Raw genomic sequence first — 23,515 nt, forward strand, 5'->3', positions numbered from 1 at the left:
TTTTCCACTCTGCAGAATGCATGCTACAGGGGTGGGAACCAGTGTTACCTCTAAGCTGTGCACCTGCAGAACCACACAACAATCCATCAAGTACTGCGTATTTAATTATTACAGCCTTGTATATTTGATGATTAAATGAGGTTTACTGCCACTCTAGCCCACAAGCAAAGAACTGGTAGACACACCCACAACAGCAAATTAACAGACAACAGGCAAGCCTGATATGATTAATCAGGTGGAATTAATAGCTGAAGTTCACTCACGGCAGTTCCTGAAGCCCAAAGCTTTATCTCTAGGTGCTCACCAACCCTTGTGCTCGCCGCTTCCTTCCCCAACCCTCCCGCTCGTCAAATCCCTCCTTGACTTGAAATCTTCCTCCCGGTCGCCACTACCCTCCTGCTCACCACTTCCCTCCGTGACCGTCCCGCTCACCACTTCCCTCCCTGAACTTTATGCTCACTGCCCCTCTTGCTCCCTCATTTACTAATTCTCTCTCGCCACCCCTCCCTTGAGTCCCCACTCGAGGGGCAGCAAGGGGTGGAGACAGGTGGCGAGGGGCAACAAGCGGGGAGGGTCAGACAGTCAAGTGGCAAGCGAGAAAGTTGGGAAGAGAAGCAGAGAATGGGACAGACGTGGCAAGCCAGAGGGAAGCGCTGAGTGGGATGGAGGCGGCAAATCATGGAGGAAGGCAGGAGTTGTGGAGGGAGGTGATGAGCTGAAGTGTCAGTGAGTAGAAGGGTCAGAGAGGGAAGCAGTGAGTCAGGAAAGGCATCAAGTCGAGAGAGATGACGAGCTGGAAGCAGGAAGCGGCAAGGAGGCAAGTTGAAAGAGTTAGTAGTTATTAACAGTTTAAGTTCTTAATAACTTAACAACTCTTAACAAGAGTTAGTAAGAGGATTTTTGGGCCAGTTAACAGCACTGATCGAGTCATTCTGCTGTAGCTAGTTTTGTACAATTATTGGAAGAAGATTGATCCCAAACACACTTGACACGTTAAAATTGCAAGGGAATTTCTAGAGAATTTGTGAAAAGTCTTGGATTGCTAGCTCAGATCTCCAAACAATAATACAAAAGTTCTTGAGATTATCTCATAGGACATTTTAAACCATCCATACTTCGAAATACTACCACGCCCCTATCCACTTTTGTATGCACTGAGGGGCAGTTTGAAAATGGTGAACTGATTTATTACTTCACAATTCAGATTTTTTATCTGAAAAACTTTAGGTGGAATAAATGCCACTCCTTCCCCAAAAAACCTCAACAATTTTTTTTCCATCCTAGGATTTCATTCTCTCTTCACCACAATGCTGTCTTTCCCCAGTTCCCAGATGTAGTTTCCCTGCTTCTATATTTGCTTAATTTACAGGGACATTATGTCTTTCTGATCTTCACCCTCCAGTTCACATGAGCCAACCTTTCTCCAAATTCAGAATCACTTCACCGCTGCTTGATTGTTTGTTGATGTGAAGAAATGACTGAGTTATTTTTCTCACTATCCATAGCAGTTTTAAGAAAACATTCAATGAGCTGAAAAAATAAAAGTTACCTCTTCCATTTTTTTAATGAATTCAACAGGCAAGCCTCCTTAACTCTTTTTCTTTTGAGCTTAACTTAAAACAAAATATCCTTGTCTTGAACCATCGCTACCAGTTCAATTTTTCTTCTGTCAAATGACTAAAAGACAAGCCACAATATAAAAACCTAACAAATGCCTCTCTCATGTTTGGTGGTGTAGAGGTTATGGCACTGAACCTAAAACCCAGAGGTCCAGGGTTCAAATGCCACCATGGTAAATTTAAAATTGAATTCAGTAAATCTGCTAACTTGTGGACTAGCATGTTATCATGGCAGGGTGGGTACTCATTCTTTGTTTTCCATATCTACAGTAACTTTTTAAAAATACATATTATATGTAGGATTTTTTGTTTCTACTGGCGGAGCACATCTGCACATTACTTTGATATTGGTGCACATAACAAAACTCATTCTGCACATGGATGGAAAAAAATAGAGGGAACATTGGTTAGGCCCTAAAATGAGGTTGCGAAGAAGTCATATTGGACTTGAAACATTACCTCTGTTTCTCTCTCCACAGACAGAATGCTAGACCTGCACTTTCTGCTTTTATTTCAGATCTCCAGCACACATAGTAATTTACTTTTATAAAAAGAGGAAAGACAGGTTGAATCTCGACGGAGAAAAATGGTCACTCTGGTTTGCCTGAGATTCAACAGCTCAAGGTTGCATGGCTGACAGTTTAAAAAACTCACTGCTTCAAAGGAAAGAGATGGATAATTAAAATTTTGAACCAGAAATTTATTAATGTTAGAGAGCCACAGTTAGCTATTATAAGTATCACGCCCAGTTGAATAGTAAAAGATGTTACTATGGGGACAATATGCTCTTACAATTTCACTTTTCCTTCCACATTTGCAACACACACTTGTAACATAGTGAAGGATTGTTTTCTAACTAGAAGGCATAGTGGAATTACATTGGTACAGGCAGAGAACATTTGCCTCAGTCCTTCTCTGAAGATCATGTCATTCATGCTAACTCCTTTTATTCATTTCCTCCTACTTTTTTTGTAAAAGCAGGAGCTGGAGTCATGTTCTTTGTTGCCAATGCCCTGAATCTATTCCCTCCTGCCCTGCAAACAGCCAAGACCTTCTCCTGCTGCTGCCACAAAGTCACCTTGATCCAACTGATCTTCTCTATCTTCAGGAGCCTTGCCTCTCATCCATAGCACCAACCACGGTACCGCCAAACCACTACTCCTGTGCCATCACCCACGCAACACGCCATCTCCAGGGAAAAAATAGAGAAGTGGGAGCAGCAAAGAGAGAGACAAGGTGAGGGGAGAACCTAAGTGAATCAGAAATTAAAAAGAACCAGAGAAAGAGTACACAGGTGAAACAAAAGCAGAGATGATCACCATGAACATCTTAACCGTCTGTCCGCCGGCTCGGTTTACATCAAGTTCCCTGCTGCACTGTTCAAGTGACCCCCCTGATCACCACCTCCACCCCAAGCACCGCGTACGTGTGCTCCTCCCCTCCATCAGACCACTGCGTATGCATGGCACTTGACTAGAGGGTTGGGACAGTCTGTCAAAGGGAGAGTATCTAAAATTTCAGTAAGTTGTAATTTTTTTTTCAAATATATTTTTCCTGCTTATAAAAGTAACATTTTAATCTTCCAATCCTCCTTAGATACAGGAGTGATGTCAGAGGACTGGAAAAGTGCACATGTTAAACCTTTGTTCAAAAAAAGCATGCAAGGGTAAGCCCCGCAACGATAGGCCAGTCAACATAACATCATTGGTGGAAAGTTTTTATTAGGGGCAAAATTAACAGTCACTTGGACAAATGTGGATTAATCCAGGAAAGCCAGCATAGATTTGGCAAAAAGCTTGTCATCATTGAAGATTAAGTTCAATAGATGGCAGGAAGAAAGGAAAGGAAGACTTGCATTTATCGGGTACCTTTCATGACTACCAGACATCTCAAAGTGCTTTACAGCTAATTATGTCATTGTTGTAATGTAGGAAACGTGGCAATTAAGAGTTAATTCAAGAGGTGAAGTGAGAGTCACTGCCCTTGACATCTGATCCAGAAAAATCATTTTTAGCAGTTAATGAACATGCAAGTTTCAAAAGTCATTTGGTACAAGGAGTCCCCACTTAAAGTTGTGGTTGCATTCCTGAAAATCACAACTAAGTGAATCACACATTCCTAAAGGAATCAATGTTAAAGCCAGAGTTAAGTTCCTTTGGACGTTTTTTGGCCAGGAAACAAAAACAATGCACTAGGTGAAATACTGTAACATTCATGTACAGCATTGTGCATTCCTAGCTGAAAAAACTTTCAAAATAAAATACATAACTAAATATAAAAGAAACAATACTATGTACAAAAAAAAATTTAATTTAAAAATTTCACCTACAGTACGTTTAGATTGACCCGGTTCCAACTAGTGGCAAAAGTTGGTCGGTGCAGGTAGCAGCTGTCGTTCCAGGCCCAACTTCTATTACTAGGTGGAGCTCAGGACTTCAATGTAAGTTGAGAATGGGAGCCAGGAGCAACTGAAGAAGACTCTGGGCTCTAAGGTAAGAACAAAGGGCGGGAGGCATAAGCCAGAGAAAGGTTGGGAGGTAAGTGCGGGATCGAGGGGAAGAGGGACTGAGGCAGGAATGAAAGCACTGTGGGAAAGGTCATATGAGCAGGCAGCCCACAGAAGAGGCAAATGACGTTAAAGTGAAATTGGCAATGTTAAATAAGTATATTGGCACTTCATTAACAATGTTAAAGTGAAACAACGATAAGTTGGTCATGTTACTGTACACAGAAAGGTTAATCTGCTCTATTTCATTTCAATGATGTATGCTTTGGCTGTTTTTTTTAATTGCAGTTCACTGCTGTTGCAACTAGTTTACTTTGAACATTCTCCCTTTTTTGCCCTAGATTGAAGTCAATGGCAATCACCTGGATAACTCCTTATTGGTTGGAGTCTTACCTAGCACAAAGAAAGATGATTGTGGTTGTTAAAGGCCAATCGTCTCTACCCTGAGAAACTCCTGCAATGATGTCCAGGGGCAATGTCCTAGGTCCAACCATCTTCAGCTGCTTCATCAATGACCTTCCTTCCATCATAAGGTCAGAAGTGCTGATTGTTCGCACATGATTGCAGTGTTCAATAATATTTGTGGCTCCTCAGAGACTGAAACAATCAGTGTCCATATGCATCAAGACCTGGACCACATTCAGGTTTGGGCTGATAAGTGGCAGGTGACACGTGCCACACAAATGCCAGGCAATGACCAGCTCCAACAAGAGAGAATCTAGCCATCTCCTCTAGGCATTCAATGGCATTACCCACTACTGAATCCCTCACTATCAACATACTTGGGGTTACCATTGAAACTGAACTGGAGCAGCCATATAAATACTGTGGCTACAAGAGCAGGTCAGGGGCTGGGAATTCCACAACAAGTAACTCACCTTCCAAATTCCCAAAGCCTATCCATCATCTAACAAGGCACAAGTCAGGAGTGTGATGAAATACTCTCCACTTGCCTGGATGAATGCAGCTCCAACAACACTCAAGAATCTTGACACCATCCAGGACAAAGCGGCCCACTTGATCCTCTCTCACCTTAAACATTCACTCACTCCAGCACTGACGCATAGTGGCAGCAGTGTGCACCATCTACAAGATGCGCTGCAGCAGCTCGCCAAGGTTCCCATGACAGCATCTTCCAAACCCACGACCTCCACTACCAGAAGGGCAGCAAATGCATGGGAACACCACCACGTGCAAGTTCCCTTCCAAGCCACACACCATCCTGACCTGAAACTATATGGCCATTCCTTCACTGTCACAGGGTCAAAATCCTGGAACTCCCTTCCTAAGAGCACTGTGGGTGTACCAAAACCAGGTGAACTGCCACAGTTCCAGAAGGCGGCTCACCACCACCTTCTCAAGAGGCCAGAATTGGAGGAGCACACAATTTTCAGAACGTAGTAGGGATGGAGGTTACAAAGGTGGCGAGGGGGGGTGGGGGGCAACAGAGGGATTTTAAAACAAGGATGATAATTTTAAAATTGGGGCATTACCAGACCTGGAGCCTGTAGGTCATTGAGCACAGGGGCAATGAGGTGAATGGAACTTGATGTGAGTTGGAACACAGAAAGAGTTTTGGATGAGCTCATTTACAGATGGTACAAAGTAAATGTATTCAGAGTTGAGATAAACGTTTAGAGGCTATGAATTTTCCTGTACTCTTAAAACATTTAAAATTCAATAATCAGGGGAGAAAATGTCAAGCAGTACAAATGGAATCTCAGGGTGGGGATGAGACTGAGACTGCAGATACCAGTTTCAGACTAGTCTATCACATAGTTAGAAGGGTGCTGGTTAACTTCTTCAACAGACATGGCAACCTGGTGCCTAAGCAGGGGCTACCACAGTATTGTGGAGCACTATGGACTATTGCCCAAACATCCAGGCTCATGGATAAGACTTGAGGGAAAAACCCAGTCACTGGAAATGAAGATTCATCCCAATTAGTAACAAATAACTGCAAATCCAATTTATTAATAAGGAGGGGAGTCCGAGATAGACAACCAGGGCTGTGGGCTGGTAGACAATCAAATTTCAGTTGGTTATAGCTCAGAAAAATCCAACCATATATCTGAGAATCCTCAAGTCCCATTAATTTAGATAACTTCGTGTTTGGGAAGAGATTCCCTATCAATAGATTAACTTGGAGAATCATGAGAATATTAGTGGTTTCCACACATAACAGACACTCTACCTGACCAATGCATAAAATGCCTAACCCTAACCCTCATAACTGTAGTCGAACAATTTCTTTTGGTCCTCCTCTCCCCAATCACCCTTCCCCCTTGCAGATCCTTTGAAGTTCACTGGCTGCTCTGCCTTCACTACATTACTCTCAACAGCTAGGATGACAAACCCAAGGAATTGAACCTGGATTCTTTCACTCTGTTGCATTATGCATCTGTATATTGTTGCTCAAACAACATGTGCCACTATGTTGCAGAAGAAATTGGGAAGTATATGTAAAAAAAAGTGCATGAATTAATTTCAGCAATTCAACCCAATTTTATAACCAAAGGAAATTAAAATGTGTACATATATAAATGCTAACATGACAACAGGTACATAATCAGTCAATATGAAGAGTTGAACAATTCAGATTATTTTGTGCCACCTCTCACATTCCCAGCCAATAACAAGGAGCTAGGGGCCAATATAGTACTTTCCTTGCAGTTTGCTCAGACTGCAAAAGTTTACAACTATACCTTGGATTAAAATGCTGTTACATTACCTTGTGTTAAAAGAGAAATAAATGCCTGAATGCTATTATATGGACAACCACTGTTAACTACAGTGAAACTCAGAATCCCTTTAGCATCCATTTATGAAACTATTATGTTTTCTCTAGACTATGTGGTCACATATATCCTACAAATCAAGTATTCCATTCAATGTCAGGTACCAAAATTTCTAATTTTACAGTTCTTTTCAATTGGCATCCAGTTTTTAATGAAGCTGGAGAGTGAAACTTTGCAAAATTAGCACTGTTAGGTCAGCGCATTATTCCAAAGATGAACCATTTTTATCTTCCAAACATAGCCCATTCACAAAAGAAAGTTCTACTTTTGAAATATCTAGTAATTGTTCATGACTTTTCAATCATTGGCGAAAGTTGTAGCGAGAAATACAGACAGGCAAATATTTTGTGGAAATCACGAAATAAACAACCTGGCAGTCATCAGTATATTTTCTGGATTCAGACTGTACTCTGTTGATCTGAACTACGAATTTCACTCCTTAAATGATTTCTCTACATTGAAATAAAAATTTAATGAGTACAAAGCTGTGAATACCAAAGCAACTCAATGCAAATTTTTGTTAATTTTATATTCTTTTCTTCCTTTTACTTTTCTTATCCCTGCTAAAATTAATTCTGCCATTTTTAAAACCAATTCATCAATAAAGAGCGCTTATCCATATATCACTAAGGTATCAGCCACTTACATTTTACAAATGGTTGAAATCGGCTGACTACACAAATATGGCTAGATGACAAGGAACCCAGTAATGGCATAATTTTAAAAAGATAATAATTCACTATGCAGGTCAAGGTCAAGAATTACATGAGCATTATTTGTCTCCAAAATAAGACTGTGACTGGCACACTGAATATATGATGCTGCATCAATATTTAATTTTTAGTGTCATATTCATTTCACAAAGGAACTTAACATCAAAGTTTCTCAGTGAGGTCTACTCACCACAACTCTAAACCGTCCTCCAGCAGGTAAACATGGGGAGGCTGGGAGACATCCGTACTCAGCTGAATGACTGGCAGCAAGAATGGGTAGAGATTTTTGCTATCTGCTCCCAAACCCTAGAGATAAGAAAACAGTATGAAAAGTGAACAAACAATTTCCACTTCATAGCTAGAGAAAATGTGAAATATACATATTATGAGGTGTGGATATTTAAAAAAATATTTTTGGGGAATATTGTGCTTTCCAGGGAAAAATCTGTGTCTTAGTGTATGAATTAATTAAGCTGGAAAAGTGTTGCTGGACCTCTTACTGCTGAGATTGGTACATCATCTTCTCATTTTTAGAACACAAAAAAAGGATATGGCCCATAAGCCAAGTTTCCCTTTGAAATTTGCACTGGCTGTGGTCATAACAATATGTGTGACCACACACACACAATTAGTATTTCCAAATATAATGTTCATGTCCTCCCAAAAAACTGCTAAAAAGTGATAGGTGTAGGTTACACGCAGATATCCTCCTCCTTCAGGTGCCATATCCTAACAGAGCATTGGATTGGTCCATTATTATGCTTGACAGTGTATTCCAGTGGTTTGCAATTGCCTTCTGCAGTATGCTTGACCAGGAAACTCTCCCACCTGCCATCAGGTGTGCTGGAAGGATTCACAGGCTGATACTCTACCTGTATGGCCACGTTATGAAGGCACCTTCGTCAGCCATCAAATCCTGAAATGGGTCTTGAACCCAGAGCTTCTGCCCCAGAGGTAGGGATGCTACCGCTGTGCCACAAGACCTCCGTACACAGATATAGCTGGTGAAAATGCCATGAAAGTAAAAGTAGAAGACGAAAATAAATGTCAGACCAAGGTAAGGAAAAGGGGTAACATATACAATCAGGAATCAAACACTTATTTTTAACGGTCCTTCTATACTTCAATATTGTAAAAGGAACTATTGAAGATGAATTAAACTACCTGTGCAGAAATATACACTGCATCCAAACATAACTGGCACAATATTCCAAAATGAGAAACCAGCTGGAATAGGAATAACCAAAACATAGCCAAACAAAGAACAGGACTGGCAACTAAATATTGTTACAACATAATCAAAGGATAACTATGTAAGAATTAACTGTAGTAATTAAAGACGACAATGACAGTAGCAAAAATAACAAAGATGGAAACAAAATCCATATAGATTGAAATTAAAAACAGGACCGATCACGTGAATAGGGGTACAATACAGACCACCACATCATGGAAATGATGGGAAGAAGAATTATAGAAGTAAATATGCGAAATGAGTATGTGAAATAATACCCATGGGAGATTTTAATTACATCTAAATAAACTGGCATGAGCTCATAAATGGGGTAGAAGGAATCAAGTTTTTATAATGTGTGCAAGACTGCTTTCCTACTCGTTGTGTAAAACGGGCAACAAGAGAGGGAGCACAGCTGGATCTAGCATACAAACATACAAATTAAGAGTAGGCTACTCAGCCCCTCAAGCCTGCTCCGCCATTCCATATCATAACTGATCTGATTGTAATCTCAACTCCACATTCCCACCCGATATCCTTTCACCCCCTTGTTCATCAAGAATTTATCTACCTCTGCCTTAGAAATATTTAAAGACTCTCCTTCCACCGCTTTTTGAGGAAAAGAGTTCCAAAGACACTCAGAAAAAAAAATTCTCATCTGCCTAAAATGGGCAGCCCCTTATTTTTAAGCAGTGGCCCCTAGTTCTTGATTCCCCAACAAGAGGAAACATCCTTCCCCCATACACACTGTCAAGACCCCTCAGGATCTTATATGTTTCAATCAAATCAACTCTTACTCTTACTCTTCTAAACTCCAGCGGATACAAGCCAAGCATGTCCAACCTTTCCTCATAAGATAACCCTCCCATTCCAGGTATTATTCTAGTAAACCTTCTGTGAACTGGTTCCAATGCATTTACATCCTCCCTTAAATAGGGAGACCAATATTGTGCACGGTACTCCAGACGTAGCCTCACCAATGCCCTGTATAACTGAAGCATAACCTCTCTACTTATGTATTCAATTCCCTCGCACTAAACAGTAACATTCTATTTGTTTTCCTAATTACTTGCTATGCCTGCATGGTAACCTTTTGCAATTCATGCACTAGGACACCCAGATCCCTCTGCACCTCAGAGCTCTGCAATCTCTTCCTGCCAATATGGATTATTTCACATTTTCCCACATTATACTCCATTTGCCAGATTTTTTCCCACTCACTTAACATATCAATATCATTTTGTAGCCTCGTTATATCCTCTTCATAACTTACTTTCTTACCTATCTTTGTATCAACAACAAATTTAGCAACTACACCTTCAGTTCCTTCATCCGAGTAATTTATATGAATTGTAAAAGTTGAGGCCCTAGCACTGATCCCTGTGACACACCACTTGTCACATCCTGCCAATCAGAAAATGACCCATTTATGCCTGCGCTCTGCTTCCTTTTAGTTAGCCAATCTTCTATCCATGCCAATATGATACCCCCTACACCATGAGCTTTTATTTTCTGCAATAACCTTTGATGCAGCACATTATCAAGTACCTTCTGGAAATCTAAATACATCCACTGGTTCCCCTTTATCCACAGTACTTTGCTTCTTTAAAGAACTCCAATAAATTGGTTAAACTTGATTTCATTTTCATAAAACCATGTTGACTCTGCCTGATTACGTTGAATTTATCTAACTGCCCTGCTGTAATGTCTAACAATGGGGAATGAACCAGAACAAACTGGGAAAAAAGTGCTATAAAATGTTGTGGAGATTAGTGGTAGGTTGGAAGATTGGAAAAGTTGTGACTAAAAATAAATAAAAAGAGGGAGAAATTAGAATATGGGAATAAACTAGCAAGAAATCAGTACTTCTCTCATTAAAAGCATTTTAATAATAGTAGAAAATCAAGAGGCATAAAGGAAGGGGGAACCTAAAATAATCTCACTCACTGGAGAAAAAGTACTAGGAACAACAAATAGGCCCTTGAACCTAATGGCTTGCATCCTAGGTTCTTCAAAGAAGTGGCTACAGAGATAATGGATCCATTTGATGTAATCTACCAAAACTCTCTATGTTCAGGGACGATCCCAGTGGATTGGAAATCTTCAAAAGGAATGCCCCTTGTTATGAGAACCAAAGTTACCTCGTCGAGCGAGGAGGTGGGGAACTCCAAGTCTTGACAGGCCTCGAAATTTTCGTGCATATGCGTGCCACAAGCAGGCAGTGTATACACGATCTACAGCCATGCGCCTGCGTAAAAAGAAAAAACATGAAACGACACAAACAAGTCAGAGAATAGTCCAGGTGGGGGACAGGGCAGTCCCAGTTAAGAATAGAGGAGCAGACATAGAGGCTCCAAGAGGAAAAAGAGCTGCGGTTGTCATACTTTAAATGGCGAGGGCCCAGGAGGAGGCCTGGCGATCCACGAGGGCCCAGGAGGAGGCCTGGTGATCCACGAGGGCTCAGGATAAAGGCCTGGCGACCAAAGGGTTCAAGTCCCGCCATGGCAGATGGTGGAATTTAAATTCAATAAAAATCTGGAATTGAAAGTCTAATGATGACCTTGAAACTACTGTCGTCTGTTGTAAAAACCTATCTAGTTCACCAATGTCCTTTAGGGAAGGAAATCTGCTGTCCTTGCCTACATGTGACTCCAGACCTAGAGCAATGTGGTTGACTCTTAAATGCCCTCTGAGCAAGGGCAATTAGGGATGGGCAATAAATGCTGGTGCCCATATCCAATGAATTAAAAAAGAGGCCTAGTGATCAGAGGGCTCAGGAGAAGGCCTGGCCATCAAAGAGGGCTCGGGAGAAGGCCTGGCCATCAGAGGGCTCGGGAGAAGGCCTGGCCATCAAAGTGGGCTCAGGAGAAGGCCTGGCCATCAAAGAGGGCTCGGGAGAAGGCCTGGCCATCAAAGAGGGCTCGGGAGAAGGCCTGGCCATCAAAGAGGGCTCGGGAGAAGGCCTGGCCATCAAAGAGGGCTCAGGAGAAGGCCTGGCCCATCCAGAACCAGCTGGTGGTGCTCTCATCTATCTGCTACCCTTCTAGATGGTAGTGGTCATGGGTTTGGAATGTGCTATCGAAAGAGCCTTTGTGTGTTTCTGCAGTGCATCTTGTAGATGGTACACACTGCTGCCACTGTTTGTCGGTGGCGTAGGGAATGAATATGTATAGATGTGGGGCCAACCAAGCAGGCTGCTTTGTCCTGGACGTTGACAAGCTTCTTGAGTGCTGTTGGAGCTGCACTCATCCAGGTAAGTGGAGAGTATTCCATCACACTACTGACTTGTGCCTTGTTGACGGTGGACAGGCTTTGGGGGTCAGGAGCCTAGCCTCTGATCCAGGACAAAGCAGCCCGCTTGATTGGCACCCCATCCACAAACATTCACTCCCTCCACCACTGACGCACAGTGACAGCAGTGAGTGCCATCTACAAGATGCACTACAGGAACTCACCAAGCCTCCTCAGACAACACCTTCCAAACCCATGACCGCTACCCATCAAGAAGAACAAGGGCAGCAGAGACATGGGAACACCACCACCTGGCAGTTCCCCTCCAAGTCACTCACCATCGTGACTTGGAAATATATCGCCATTCCTTCACCGTCACTGGGTCAAAATCCTGGAACTCCCTTCCTAACAGCACTATGGGTGTACCTACACCGCCTGGACTGCAGCGGTTCAAAATGGCAGCTCACCAACACCTTCTGAAGGGCAATTAGGGATGGGCAATACAAGCTAGCCTAGCCAGCCGCACCCACATCCCGTAAATGAATAGAAAAAAAATTAGCCTCACAGCTGTCATTGGAAAAATGCTGACTCCATTATTCGGATAATAGCAGCAGAACATTTAGAAAATCGTAATAAAACCCTGTTGACTGTTTGATTTTATGAAAGGAAAATCTTGTTCGACAAATTTGAGTTATTTGAGGATGTAACAAGCAGGGTGGATAAAGTGGAACCAGCGGATATAATGCATTGGTTTTCCAAACAGCATTCGATAAGGTACCACATAAAAGTTGAGTACAAGATAAGAGTTCATGTGATTAGGGATAATATGTTAACATGGATAGAGGCTTGAACAGAAAACAGAAATGATAGCATAAATAAAAACAAAGTGCTGGAAAAACTCAGTAGGTCTGGTAGCCTCTATGGAGAGGGAAACAGAGTTAAAGCTTCGAGTCCATTGTCTTCTGAAGAGGAGTCATATTGGACTCAAAACGTTAACTCTGCTTCTCTCTCCACAGATGCTGCCAGACCTGCTGAGTTTTTCCAGCACTTTGTTTTTATTTCAGATCTTCAGCATCCATAGTATTTTGCTTTTATAACAGAAAAGAGAGTCAGGATAAATGGGTCATTTTCAGGTTAGCAAACTGTTACCAGTGGGGTGCCACAGAGATCACTGCTGGAGCCTCAACTATTTATAGTTGCTATTAATGACTTGGGTGAAGGGACCAACCTAATTGTTGCAAATTTGCTGATCATACAAAGTTTTGAGGCGGCAAGTGAAGAGTCTACAAAGGGATTATACACAGGTTGTGAGTGGGTAAAAATTTGTTAGATGGAGTATACTGTGGGAAAACATGAAGCTATCTACTTTTTCAGGAAGACTGAAAAAGCAGAATATTATTTAAATCAAGACTACAGCATGCTGCGATACTGAGGGATCTGGGTGTCCTAATACATGAATCACAAGAATTTAGCATGCAGATACAGCAAGTATTAGAAAGGCAAATAGAATGTTGGCCTTTATTGTAAGGGGGATGGAGTATAAAATAAGGAAATTATTGCTACAACTGTACAGGATATTGGTGAAATCACACCTAGAGTTCTGCGTACAGTTTTGGTCTCCTTATTTATTTGCATTGGAGGCAGTTCAGAAAAGGCTCAATAGGTTGATTCCTGGGCTGAAGGTCTTGCCATGGGAGGAACGGTTGACAGGGTTACGCCTATACTCATTGGAAGAATAAGAGGTTTTCTTATTGAAACTTATAAGATTCTGAGGGGGCTTGACAGGGTGGATGCTGGGAGGATGCTACCCCTCATGGGCAAATCTAGAATTAGGAGGGCACAGTTTCAGAATAAGGAGTCTCCCATTTAAGGCTGAGATGACGAGGAATTTCTTCTCTGAGAAGGTCATTAATCTTTGGAATTCTTTATCCCAGAGAGCAGTGGGGGCTGAGTCATTGAATATATTCAAGGCAAAAGAAGTTAGACAGATTTAAAATGTACAAGGGAGTCAGGGGTTATGTGGGGGGCGGGAGGGGGACAGGTAGAAAACTGGAACTAAGGTCGCAATCAGGTCAGCCATGATCTTATTAAATGGTAGAGCAGGCTTAAAGTGCCAAACAGCATTCTCCAGCTGCTATTTCTTTTCCTTTTATGAAGAATCTTTTTACACAAGTGGTAATGACCTGGACCTCAATGCCTATAAGGTGGAGGAGGCAGAAACATTTAATTATTTGAAAAGGAAGTTGGATAGACACTTGAGGGTAATCAACTTACAGGCTAAGGGGATAAAGCGGGAGAATGGGAGTGATTGGTTTGTTCTACAGACAGTCAGTATGCACTTGATAGGCCAAATGGCCTCCTTTTGTGCCATAATAACTATATGATAACTGGCCTAATATCTCACTATCTGGCTTGTGCCATATTTTGTTCGATAATGCTCCTGTGAAGAACCTTGGGATGTCTTGTTACGTTGGGCGGAATCGTCCCAGATTTGCACTAAGTGCAGTGGCAGGCAGGAAAAAATATATTTTACTCGCCGGCTGCAACCGCAGCTTTTCATGCCGTTTCGTCCCAAATCTGCCGCATTAATTATGCATACCCGGGATACATGCTGTTTCAATGGCAGACGGGCTCAGATCCACCCACCACCTCACCGCTTCACCACGCCAGGCACCATATTTAAAGTACACCTGCGCTCAGTGCTTCCAGGCCAGGACTGCTGCAAAGAAAACAGGACCCTGAAAGGCAAGAAGACTGCAGCTTTTCAGAGCCTTTTGGATGCTGTGGAGGCCCGCTGTGATGTTCTCCACTCCCACTCTGGCCACAGGAGGGGCAGCAACATTACCACTCTGGCTTGGTAGGCAATGGCAGTGGTGATCAGTGCCAATGCTGCACAGAAGAGATTGGTCATCAATGCATATGAATGACCTCATCCATGCAGCCAGGGAATGGCAAGCATCTCATCACTCTAAACTCTCACACTCATGCCAATCACACATTCACTGGCATCTCACTCTCTGCCAGCTCAAGGGACATCACCATCCATTCTCACACACATACCCTCACATGTCCATCTAGCCTCATCTCCTCTGCGGACTGCCTCTTCAGCCCTCACCATCTTGAGGCAACTTGCACAGATCAACATGTGTCCCCACACAAACTGGGATAGCCCCCTTCCCCAGTACATCTCTTGTCCTGCAGCCTCTTCCCTTGCCCAAGGCCACTTCTCCCCCTTCCTCAAGCAAGCCCCAGCCCTGCAGCCATTGAAAAGCCACCCACATATGGCTGATCTGGTAGGTAGAGACCTGAATTTTCTGAGCTAAGTGCAACCCATCAAGTGCAAACCTTATATATGCAGTTACAAAACACGTTGGCGGGAAGGGGCGTACGATCCAGCCCGGGGGGGGGTGGGGGGCCTAATAATGATATGCAGATACATTACAATGAGGTCCCCGACGTCCGATGGCAGGAAACGCGGCCCACCATTGGTGGGCTGAGCAGACAATCACAAACTGGTTTCATGCCATCATGAAACCGATTGCACCATATCGTCCGCTCACGCCACTGAACACGCCTGACACCAGAGGGCACAGAAAATCCCAGCCGTTATAGGTGCTATATAAATATAACTTGTTCTTGTTGTTAGAACATGCAGAGTCAGAGGGCAAGTAGCAGAAAGGATTGGCTACGAAACAGAAAAGAGAGAGTAGAGTGTTAAAGGGAGCTACTCAGACTGGCAAAAGCTGAGCAAGTGTTCTACCAGGATCAGTGTTGGGGCCATCGATGTTCACTGTTTAGGTACGTGATTTGGACTCGGGAATCTGAAGTACAATTTCAAAATTTGAGAACACCAAATTGGAGGTTACAATTCATACAGGACTGTGACAGAGTACAGGTGTTAATAAACTTGCAGAATGTGTGTAATTGGTAAATGAACTTCACCTATATGTAAATGTGAGGTGGTACATTTTGGTAGAAATGGGGATGCAGAGGTAGAGGAATCAGGTACAGACAAACAAATCACTAAAAGCAGCAACAGGTTAATAAGACCATAACAAAGCAAACTTAGCATTGTGGGTAATTTCTAGAATAGAATAGATGCAAATAAGTTCTGTTAAACCTGTATAAAACTTCAGTTTGACAATATTTAGTCTGGTCTCTATGTTATAAACTGGATGTGGAGGCACTTAGATGCAAAAAAGATTGACTATAGTGATATCAGAAGTTATTGCAGATCAAGAAAGTTTGAATAGGCTGAGGCTCTTTTTACTAGAAGAGAGAAGACTGACAGGTGACCCAATTGAGGTCTTTAAGATTATGAAAGAGTTTGATAAAGGAGGATGTTTCCACTTTGGGGGAGACCAGAACTTGAGTCTATAAATTTAAGATTGTCACTAATAAATCCAATAGGAAATTCAGGAGAAATCTCCTTATCCAGAGAGTGGGTAGAATGTGAAACTTACTACCACAAGCAGCAGTTGAGTTGACTAGCACAGATGCATTTAAGGGAAGGATAGATGAAGACATAAGGGAGAAATGAATAAAAGGATATGTTTATTATCTAAATATCTAAAAGGTTAGATGAAGATGGGTGGAAGGAGGTTCATGTGGTCCATTGACCTGTTGGGTCAATTGGCCTGTTTCTCTGCTGTAAATACTGTGCAATACTAAGCAAAAATTGAATAAGCCTGCATTTATGCAGTAGTACATCATGTCAGCAGGACATACCAAAATGTTTCACATCTGAGGGGAGTGCAAGAGGACGACTCTGGGACAGGCAGTCAACAGCACCTAGAGGAGAATGCGAGAGGAGGACACTGGGACAGGCAGTCAGTAGCACCTAGAGGAGAGTGCGAGAGGACCACCCTGGGACAGGCAGCCAGCAGCAGCTAGAGGAGAGTGCGAGAGGAGGACTCTGGTACAGGCAGCCAGCAGCAGCTAAAGGACCACCCTGGGACAGGCAGTCAGCAGCAGCTAGAGGAGAGAGCGAGAGGAGTGTCCTCTGCAGTCACCGTCATCGAGTGAAAAACAAAGTGACATCACAGGAAAACCGTACGTTCATTGGTTGGTAAGTAACTGCTAGTTTGAACTACGTAGTCTAAGTTGATTTCAGATTAAGGGTGACTGCTGGGGCCCAGGATCGGGCGCCTAACACTTCAGCTTCAACTCAGCAGAGAGAGCGAGTTCCAATTGATTATAAAAAGTGTATTTTGAATCTCTATTCTAACTTGCTTTCAGATTAAAGGTTAATAGGAGAAATATTTTACAGATTGATAAACTAAAGACCAGTAGGAACTTTAAAAACAAATTTAAAAACTAGTTAAATAAAATAGAGATGCAGGGCCAGGCGATGTGTTGTAGCTGCATGATGTGGGAGCTGGTGGACCCCATTGTGGTTCCTAGTCACCACATCTGTAGCAAATGCTGGTTACTCGAGGAACTCCAGCTCAGAGTTGATGAGCTGGAGTCTGAGCTTCGGACACCGTGACACATCAGGGAGGGGGAAAGTTACCTGGACGCTGTGTTTCAGGAGACAATCACACCCCTTAGATTAACTACCTTAAATTCAGCCAGTGGTCAGGGACAGGAGGGTGTGACTATGAGTTGAGGCAGGTAGAGGGATCCAGAAAGTAGCACTGCAGGAGCCTCAGCCCTTGCCCTTATCCAATAGGTTTGAGATTCTTGCTCCATGTGTGGACGAGAGCGGGAACTGTATGGAGGATGAACAAACTGACCCTAGCACCGTGATACAGGGAGCCTCTCAAGTTGGGGGAGAAAAGAGAAATGTAGTTGTAATCGGGGATAGTATAGATAGAGGAATAGATACTGTTCTCTGTAGCCAGGATCGAGAGTCCCGAAGGCTGTGTTGCCTACCTGGTGCCAGGGTAAAGGATATCTCATCTGGGCTGCAGAGGAACTTGGAGTTGGAGGGGAAAGATCCAGTTGTCGTGGTCCACGTAGATACCAAGGATATAGGGAGAAGAAGGAAAGAGGTTCTGCTGAGGGGATATGAGCAGCTAGGGGCTAAATTAAAAAGCAGAACCAAAAAGGTAATAATCTCCGGATTACTACCTGAGCCATGAGCTAATTGGCACAGGGTCAATAAGAGTGGCCCAAAGATTGGTGTGGGAGAAGTGGGTTCAAATTCATGGGACATTGGCACCAGTACTAGGGAAAGAGGGAGCTATTCCGTTCAGGCGGGCTGCACTTGAATTATGCTGGGACCAGTGTCCTGGTGAATTGCAGAACTAGAGTCGTAAATAGGGCTTTAAACTAAATAGTTGGGGGGCAGGGGGAGGGTTCAGTTGCATGGAAATATAAAAAATCAAAGTTTAAAGAGAGGGCAAGAGTGCAGGTTAGTGACGAGGCTGATTGCTATCAAAAGGTGAAAGGAAAGGACAGAGTGTGTGAACGCCATCTTGCACCAAAGAATCATATAAGAGTAGGGAAAATTGACAATAGGGCAAACTTAAAGGCTGTGTATCTGAATGCATGTAGCATTCGGAATAAAACTAATGAGTTAACGGCACAAATACAGATAAATAGGTATGATTTGGTGGCGATTACTGAGACATGGTTACAGGGAGGACAGCTTTGGCAATTGAATATCCAAGGGTATTCAGTGTTTTGGAAGGATAGGCAGGAAAGAAAAGGAGGCGGTGTAGCTTTGTTAGTAAAGGAAGAGATCAGTGCTATAGTGAGGAATGATACAGGCACTGGAAAGCAAAACATCAAGTCAGTCTGGGAAAAAAAAGATATCGCAAGGGAAAGAAGTCCCTGGTGGGAGTAATCTATAGGTCCCCAAATAGTAGTTTAGCAGTAGGGCACAGTATAAACCAGGAAATACTGGGAGCATGTAAGAAAGGCACAGCAATAATCATGGGTGATTTTAATATGCATATAGACTAGACTAATCAAATTGGCAAGGGTAGCCTTGAGGGAAAGTTCATAGAGCGTATTAGAGATTGTTTCTTGGAGCCAATATGTTGTGGAACCAACCAGGGAGCAGGCTATTCTGGACTTGGGTTTGTGTAATGAGATGGAATTAATTAATGATCTCATAGTAAAGGATCGTCTAGGGAAAAGTGATCATAGCATGATAGAATTTCAAGTCCAGTTTGAGAGCAAGAAACTTGAGTCCCACACTAGTGCTCTGGAGTTAAACAAAGGTAACTACGTAGATATGAGGGCAGATTTAACCCTAGTGGACTGGGCAGGAAGACTACGAGGTAGGACAGTTGATGAACAGTGGCAGATATTTAAGGAGATATTCAATTCCTCCCAAGTAAAATATATCCCAATAAGGAAGAAAGATGGTAAGAGGGGGAAAAAGCATCCATGGCTAAGCAAGGAAGTTAAAGAAAACTTAAAGGCAAAAACTAAGGCATACCAAATTGCAAAGGTCAGTGGCAGGCTGGAAGATTGGGAAACTTTTAAAGATCAACAAAGGGTTCCTAAAAAAATAATAAAAAGAGCAAAGGTAAACTATGAAAGAAAACTAGCGCACAATGTAAAAACTGATAGCAAAAGCTTCTACAAGTATATAAAAGGAAAGAGAGTAGCTAAAGTGAATGTTGGTCCCTTGGAGGACGAGACTGGGGAGTTAATAGTGGGGAATGCAGAAATGGCATAGATGCTTACTCAATATTTTGCCTCAGTTTCCACAGTGGAGGACACTAGTACCACCCCAATAGTATCAGGTAGTGCAAAGGATATAGAGGGGAAGGAAATTAGAACAATCACCATCACTAGAGAAAAAGTACTGAGCAAACTGTTGGAATTAAAGGGTGACAAGTCCCCAGGACCTGATGGCCTACATCCCAGGGTCTTAAAGGGAGCGGCAGCAGAGATAGTGGATGCATTGGCTTTGTATTCCAAAATTCCCTGGATTCTGGAAAGGTTCCAGTGGATTGGAAAAATGCTAAAATAATGCCCTTATTCAAAAAGGGAGGGAGGCAGAAAGTAGGAAACTATAGACCAGTTAGTTTAATGTCTGTCGTTGGGAAATTGTTGGAATCCATTATTAAGGAAGTAGTAATGGGGCATTTGGAAAGTTAAAATGCAATCCATCACAGTCAGCATGGTTTTATGAAGAGTAAATCGTGTTTGACTAATTTGCTAGAGTTCTTTGAAGATGTGACAAGCAACGTGGATAATGGGAATCCTGTAGACGTAGTATATCTGGACTTCCAGAAGGCCTTTGATAAAGGTGCCGCACAAAAATTAATACACAAGATAAGATCACACCGAGTTAGGGGTAATATATCAGCTTGGATAGAGGATTGGCTAACAAACAGAAAACAGAGAGTCGGGATAAATGGGTCTTTTTCTGGATGGCAAGCTGTAACTAGTGGGGTGACACAGGGTTCGGTCCTTGGGCCCCAACTATTTACAATCTATATTAATGACTTGGATTCAGGGATAGAAGGTACTATAGCTAAATTTGCAGATGACACCAAAATAGGTGGGAAAGTAAGTTGCAATGAAGAAATAAGAAATTTACAAATGGATGTGGACAAGTTAGGAGAATGGGCCAAAATTTGGCAGATGGAGTTTAACGTGGATAAGTGTGAGGTTATCCATTTTGGTCAGAAGAATAAAAAGTCGACATTATTTAAATGGAGAGAAACTTCAGAATGCTTCAGTGCAGAGGGATCTGGGTGTCCTTGTGCATGAATCGCTGAAAGCTAGTATGCAGGTACAGCAGGTAATAAGGAAGGCAAATGGAATTTTGGCATTTATTGCTAAAGGAATAGAGTATAAAAATAGGGAAGTGTTGTTGCAACTGTACAAGGCATTGGTGAGACCACACCTGGAGTACTGTGCACAGTTTTGGTCCCCTTGAGGAAGGATGTAGTTGCACTGAAGGTGGTTCAGAGGAGGTTCACTAGATTGATTCCAGAGATGTGGGGCTTGACTTATGAGGAGAGTTTGAGCAGTTTAGGCCCATACTTGCTAGAGTTTAGAAGGATGAGAGGAGATCTAATTGAGGTATATAAGATGCTAAAGGGGATAAACAAAGTAGACATGGAGCGGATGTTTCCCCTTCTGGGGCATTCTAGAACAAGAAGCCATAGTTTTAGGCTAAGGTGTGGTAGATTTAAATCAGAGATGAGGGGGAATTACTTTTCTCAAAGGGTCATGAATCTGTGGAATTCACTGCCCAAGAGTGCGGTAGTTGCCGGGACGCTGAATAAATTTGAGGGGATAGACAGATTTTTAATTAGTAATTGGTTGAAAGGTTATGGGGAGAGGGCGGGAAATTTGGAGTTGAGGCCGAAATGAGATCAGCCATGATCGTAATGAATGGCGGGGCAGGCAAATTGCCTGCTCCTACTTCTGGTTCTCATGTTCTTATGAAGAATTGTTTTATTAAATCTAGGGCATTTTTGTCATGCAAGCAGTTAATTTGTATACAAAAAGATTTCACTAACAGAAAATGAGATTATTTATAGATTAATTTATTGTGTTGGGTGACGGTGTAATTTTGGCTGGGATACTTGGTGCAAATGATATAACTTCTCGATGTAATGCCTCGCTCTGCTTCCTGGTAGGATATACCATAGGTTTGAGGAAGGAGCTCCATTATTTAGTGAAAATGATAAATGTGGCAACTAAAGGCACATTAAAACAGAACAATTTAACTGAAGTTATGGAACTTCTAAAAAGTTCATTAATTTTCACTTATCTAAAAGTTCACTAATTTTCACTTATCCAGCGACAGGAAACATAATTCCCTCAATTAGTCAACATAAATAGCAGCTCATCTTAAATAAAACAAAGATTCCTATCACGAACATAATTGCACCAAAGGGCTCACGTTATTCTATTCAATTCCAAATATTTTGTCGAGCAACAAGTACATTCACTGCTGTTTCAGCTGTCCTGCATTCAGTTCGAGAACTAATATCGACCAGATTCAACTGCCTAGTTTGTCTGATAGCCACCCTTGGCAGTGCAGTACCTGTCACACTGACATTTAAGCTGAATACTATGAAAGCAATGTAGAACACTGTAATTTAAACATAAAAACCCTCTAGCTGAAGCATCACAAAAAATCAATACAGTATTATGACTGGGGGTATGAGCTGCTGAAAACATGTAGTGGTTGTAAACCTCATGGTGGCAACATGCAAGGCAAGAATTCAACAGGAAATATTTACTCCCAGATTTTCTCCAATAAATATCTTTCAAATAGAAAACTTTGCAACAACAACTAACATCCTAAACTATATAATACTTCTTGGCCTGGCTTACTTGAAATTTGCCCAAAGTCCAGCCGTGAATCATAAGTTTAAATCATTCCAAACCGTTCAATCTGGGACTGTTCTCTAATTTTCTCCAAAAGTAAAGCCTCACACAAGGGTACAGTTTCAGCAGCAGCAATGGCCCACCATTAACTCAATCATGTGGTCAGATTCTTTATCTCCAAGTCTAGATGCTAACAGCCATATAGGTTACTAGAATATCAAGTATTCCTGATGTTAGGCACAGCTGGGCTCCCAGAAATGTTCAAGTAATGGAATTCAATACAATTCAAAACCCAGTGAAAAGAAAATGCACTTATTAAAGTTGTACCTGAACTAGGTGAATTAGTGTGGTGAGAATTGCACAACGCAGCATATTGTGATCTTCAGACTGCTTCCATAGCAAAGGTAAATACTGCACCAAACATCCAACATAAGGCCGTATCTATAAATAGAAAAAAACCTATTAGGGCAATAAATTGGGGACGGAATGAGAAAGGTCAATTATGTGAAAAGCAGATTAATTGTTCATAAAATGTGTAAAGCTACGAGAACAAGAATGGTTACAGTACACTTTGAAATGCTGAATTACACTGAAGACAAATCCTAAAAGTATCTAAGGGCAAATTTTAAGATTTCAAATCAAGTTTAGTAAGTAGGCTGCTGCAAAAGATACTGAAATCTATTTCTTCCAAACTGAATGTGTCATTTAATTTTGACTGCATTCTTGCCTAACTGAAATGCACACCCTCCTTAAAACCTCTTCGATTAAACTTTTAGATACACCCCAATACCTCCTTTGGCACAGCATCTATTTTTGTGTTCACCTTGAGATATTTTCCCACATTAAAAATGCTACATAGCTACAACCTTTTAAAAATTCATTTACAGGATGTGGGTGTGGGGATGTGGATGAGGGATTAAAAATAAGTTTCTCAGAATTTACTAGAGATTTCCTGCAAAATGGAGATAATTTACATGAGAGTTGCATGCAAAGGAGTCATTACTCATGCATTGCTCCTCAGTGTCACCTTATTCCTTAGATATCGCTGCATTCAATTCACTCAGATTGGCATTTTGGTTGTTGACGGTCTGAGAGATAGTTCTACACTCTACTGAAAGTGGCAATTGTGTTTGGATGGAAAGAAATTCAAGTGAGTGACAAAT

The 23,515-nt window shown here is 42.0% G+C and overlaps 1 protein-coding gene across 4 annotated transcripts in view; it reads right to left on the reverse strand.

Annotated features, from left to right (window-relative positions):
* The window catches only part of ipo11 (importin 11), a 712,707-nt gene that overhangs the window by 349,016 nt on the left and 340,176 nt on the right, over positions 1-23,515 (reverse strand). For all 4 annotated transcript variants that reach the window (XM_078549030.1, XM_078549021.1, XM_078549038.1 and 1 more), the window contains 2 exons: positions 22,680-22,793; positions 7,827-7,942 (listed from right to left, as the gene is read on the reverse strand). In XM_078549030.1, the coding sequence (XP_078405156.1) occupies positions 7,827-7,942; positions 22,680-22,793 (230 nt within the window). The remainder of the gene's footprint in view (positions 1-7,826; positions 7,943-22,679; positions 22,794-23,515) is intronic.

Source organism: Cetorhinus maximus, chromosome 1 (genome assembly GCF_964194155.1).
Source record: "Cetorhinus maximus chromosome 1, sCetMax3.hap1.1, whole genome shotgun sequence".
NCBI classification, from domain to species: Eukaryota; Metazoa; Chordata; class Chondrichthyes; order Lamniformes; family Cetorhinidae; genus Cetorhinus; species Cetorhinus maximus.